Genomic DNA, 4,606 nt, shown 5'->3' with positions numbered 1-4,606 from the left:
GTGATTGATGTCGTCATCAAGCCACCAAATTTGGAATTCAACAAATCAAATTTTGGTATTGTTTTTGCAATATTTCAATGAAAATTGGTTTGAATTGGCTTGAAATTTTCTTACCAGCCCCGCCTTCATTGCATTCATACGATTCATACCATAACACCACTGCTGTAGGATAATTTATAGGACAATTTTTATAACAACACATATGTACGGTCCCATTAACTCTTTTTTCATAATGAGGAGAAGTATAAAAACATAACAGTTAAAGGGAAACATTCAAAGCGGTTTATAGCTAAATAAGTAATTCAGAAGCTCTTTGACTGATTTTCCCCACGACAAATACATATGTACATATGTATATAATTAGGCTCTATATTTTTAACAACGGGAGTTCCTATTCTAAAGAATTAAAGCTCAATAGCAGTGTGCTCTGATCCGTGGAGAATTTATATAGATTAAAATGCTAGTACAAAGCAGTCGAATAAGTATTTTGGAAAAACTTTGTACGTGTTTTGCAAATGGGTAACAGAGACGACACTATTACGCCCATTGGATAAAAAGAGCAGGTCTGCGCACGCACATCGTAATGGCAGCACATGAGCCAATGAAAATCGAGAAACCGAGGAACTGGGCGTGCCGTTTGGTTCTATCTGTACCGTTACTGCTAACCACCCTTATGCCTTGAACCCTCAGCCATTTTGGCCAGACTCAGAAACAGTCCAAGTCCCGCGTCGACCACACGTACTTAAGGTCTCTTGTTTTTGACTGCGCTCTTCGTGTTGTGTTCGTTTTTTTCGCGGACAATTACATATTCTGTGTGTACTGGCAAGTGCTTAAAAATACCAGTCAGCATCCATTCTGTAAGAATAAATTCATACATATAGTATACGAGAAGAAAAAACTGAGAAAAGTGTTCAGTTCGACCTGGGCACTTGTGCGAATGTTTGCAATCTATAATCAGATTGTTAACTTAAATCATTTCCAGTTAAATAAAAATAGTGAAATTATAATTATAGCAGTTTCCAAAGGACTGATCTAATCTGACCATTTGGTAAAATTTTAAAAATGTTACAAGTAGTGTAGTCAGTTAGTTTATTAATTAGTTTATAAATTAAATGAAATATGTAATCGATTTGTGAATCTGATTTTAAATGGACAGCGCTAAAAATCAAGAATTGATCTAATAAGAGAATATCATGGTGTCGAAATTGCTTTCTGCTGTTCAAAAAAGATCTGATCTACAAGACTGTAGACAAAATATAGGAAAAATTCGGGGTCCTAAGCTCTAGATACTATATTCCTATAACAGCCAATTATGTATTTTATCAGCTTATTCTTCATTATGCAATACATACATAAAATTGCCTTTTCTAAGTTTTGCCTGAAGCATGACAATTTTGTAGTTCTACAGAATTATACTGTAGAACTTTTAGCTTCCGAGACTCTAAAAAACTACATTCTGCATTTCGGAAACGATTAAAATTAGATATTAGCCTCGGCAAAGGTATAAAAAAGACTTACATATGCTTACGTGTGCCACACCTTGCCCAGTCCAATTTTCCGTTCAGTAAAGCACGGCGGTCTCATTTCGAAATTACATACATACTCGTACTCGTATCGTGTACTTGAAATCCCAAGAGTGTTTTTGCTATATCAAACTTGAAATTGAGAAAAACGGCTCAGCACTTCAAAAGTGGCGTCAAGTGGAGCACTCATTAACATAAATACCGAAGATCAACACATCGTATTGCACGGAAGCATGGGGTCATGGGGTCCAACAGACCCCACAATGTGTGGCTTGCAGTCGAAAACCAGGTAAAACAGAATTTTGTCTCGGTTTTATAAATTTGAGAACGATATACATATCGAGAATATATCTGACAGTTAATTTACCCCTATAACTCTTTTGCTTGGAGTAAATTATTTGAAAAATATTATAAAACAATAATATTGTATTTAAATTGATAGAAATTATTCCAATGCGGATTATTTATTAATTTATTTCGGAATCATGCATATCTCAATATACAATATTACATTTCTACGACCACAACGGCAAACAATGTATCTTTGAATATATAGGCGACCACTGAGGGGACTATCTTTGATGACATTATTATAGCCTCTCAAATTATTTTACCAAATTAGCAGATCAAATTACGACCATTTTTCTGCTGTAGGATAGCTATGACCGTATAGGTATACACCTATGAACTTGATTATGATGAAGGGTTGTTTCTGTTTTGTCGCTAAACTATTTAGTACCTCGGAAGTACCTGTCCCTATACACACTGTTCTGCGTTGCACCAATTTTTTCTAAACACAGTATGGTACCGCCAAGATCGGAATACGGAATATCATATATCCCAAAAATTATTTACATTCATATGTACATACAAGTAGTCATACGTGCATACATAGACAATTTAGGAGAATATTAAAAAACAAAAAAACAGGCAAGCTACTATACTACGCACTTGCTGATCTAATTTTTTTCAACCACAACAAAAAAAACCCCTTTTTTTCTTAAATGCTCTTTTGATCAAACTGTGAAGGAGTGTAATTGAGAACAAGGCAGCTACTATGTGAATATTAATCTATATAGATAATACCTTTAGCTTTACAAGATATTTTTGTTTGTTTATTTATTCCAGCTGCATCTGATGCTCACAAGGAAATGAAGAAATGAAAGTGATAACCAGCCTGTTCTTAGGATTAAATCACGAAAAAAATGGCACACACTGATTTGGCTGCATCGCGGTCGAACACACCCGACCAGGAACGGGACTGTGCTACTGACAACGGACACATGCCTAAACCACTTACGGCTGGAATTTATCCCACTAGCTCCTCTAGAAATGCTCAAGCGACAACCATGGCCCTAGAACAGTACCGATTGCAGCTCTACAATTATGCCTTGAATATTGAACGATTCCGTTGTCCGCAATATGGGACAGCTGGAGGGGCTAGTACGCCTTGGATGCATATGAATCCGTACGCAGCCCAGAGCACCGGTACAGGTGTCAATCGAATGACTGCGCTTTCGACCATCTCCCTGTTTCCCCAGTCGCAGCGCATATTTCAACCAGAGGAGCCTAAGCCACAACACAGCTATATTGGACTCATAGCAATGGCAATTCTCAGCTCAACGGAGATGAAGTTGGTCCTCTCAGACATTTACCAATACATTTTGGATAACTATTCGTATTTTAGAAGCCGTGGGCCTGGTTGGAGAAATTCTATCAGGCATAATCTATCACTGAATGATTGCTTTATTAAATCGGGACGCAGCGCAAATGGCAAAGGACATTACTGGGCAATACATCCGGCCAACATGGATGATTTTCGCAAGGGTGATTTTCGGCGCCGTAAGGCCCAGCGCAAGGTGCGAAAGCATATGGGTCTGTCAGTAGATGACAGCACTGATTCTCCCAGTCCCCCACCGTTAGATCTTACAACACCTCCACCGCCGAGCTCTCAAGCTACAATACAATTGGCCGCCCTTAGTTATCCGTATCACCAAAACTATATCGGGCAGTTCTTCAATCGAAATTCAGACACAGCTTCGCCACATTATTCCGTATCACATCCGGTACAGACGTTACAGCGGCAGCCCAATTGCCTAGAACCATCAATTCAACAAGCACATCAACATATTGCGTATATTAACTCTACGACAACGACAACAATAGCAAACATGTATTCGCAAACACGAAAGCGTCAGTTCGACGTAGCCTCGTTACTGGCCCCTGATGTTCAGATCGTTGATATCGTATCTGAAGATCAGGAGTCTTCGCCAGCGGCTAATGCAGCTACAGCTACTCGGACAACAACTCAACATACGGTCATTACAAAGCAAACCATACACCGTGAGGTGGTTGTGGGATTGGAGCAACCAGTTGCTGATACTGATATTGACGCAGATATCGACGTTGAAGTTAATGTTGATGTGGTGGATGATAGCAATGATCCTGATCCCGATCTCGACCCGGATGCGGATGAGCCCGGAAAAACAACAGAGGTAATGAAACAAGTGTTCTCTGTCGATGACAATAACTCGTACCTAAGCGATGGCAGGCGTTCATCTTTCGATGCCGACCCTGATCCTGAAGATCTTGAGCCGCATAACTACTCCATTTCCAGTTCGGCAGCAAGATCTTTGGGCAGCAGTAGTAGCCAACATGAGGAATCTAACTCATTGGAGGAATGTCCCACTGCTACATCCGCCATCACAAGTACACCCAATGCAAGGTTAAATTCAACATCACATCTGACAGTAGCAATTCCTAAGGCATACATAGAACTCAACCATGTTGATCCACACATACTGAGTAGATATTATGGGACATATATGGCGGCCGCAGCTCGATGTGCTAGTCTGGAGTCCAGGGAAAAATCGAACACTACCCCTCCACCGTCCATCGAAATAATCTCACATAAGTAAAAAAAAAACATGCTACAATCTACAATTTACATACGTATGAGTATCTGTACATACATAAATGGAAAAAAAAAACTGTAAACCCACCCTGAAATACTCACGTATATGCCATATGTATTAATATGTTTTAAGCTTATCTGAAAGTATACACATTTCCATAAAGGTAAA

At 39.1% G+C, this 4,606-nt stretch overlaps 1 protein-coding gene across 4 annotated transcripts; it reads left to right on the top strand.

Annotated features, from left to right (window-relative positions):
- Positions 1 to 697: 697 nt before the first annotated feature.
- On the top strand, positions 698 to 4,606 carry LOC108164501. 4 transcript variants are annotated; one of them, XM_033394375.1, is made up of 3 exons: positions 698 to 857; positions 2,652 to 3,156; positions 3,211 to 4,606. In XM_033394375.1, exons 2-3 carry the CDS (start codon positions 2,729 to 2,731, stop codon positions 4,439 to 4,441), a joined length of 1,659 nt encoding a protein of 552 aa, XP_033250266.1. In that variant the 5' UTR covers positions 698 to 857; positions 2,652 to 2,728; the 3' UTR covers positions 4,442 to 4,606. The 4 variants fall into 4 exon arrangements, with proteins under 4 accessions (XP_033250266.1, XP_017155765.1, XP_017155764.1 ...); XM_017300276.2 differs by having other exon boundaries at positions 698 to 1,048; positions 2,652 to 4,606; XM_017300275.2 differs by having other exon boundaries at positions 699 to 857; positions 2,652 to 4,606.

The sequence above is a fragment of the Drosophila miranda genome, chromosome 5, assembly GCF_003369915.1.
Source record: "Drosophila miranda strain MSH22 chromosome 5, D.miranda_PacBio2.1, whole genome shotgun sequence".
In the NCBI taxonomy this organism is placed as follows: Eukaryota; Metazoa; Arthropoda; class Insecta; order Diptera; family Drosophilidae; genus Drosophila; species Drosophila miranda.
This window is presented reverse-complemented; position numbering and strand designations above follow the sequence as displayed.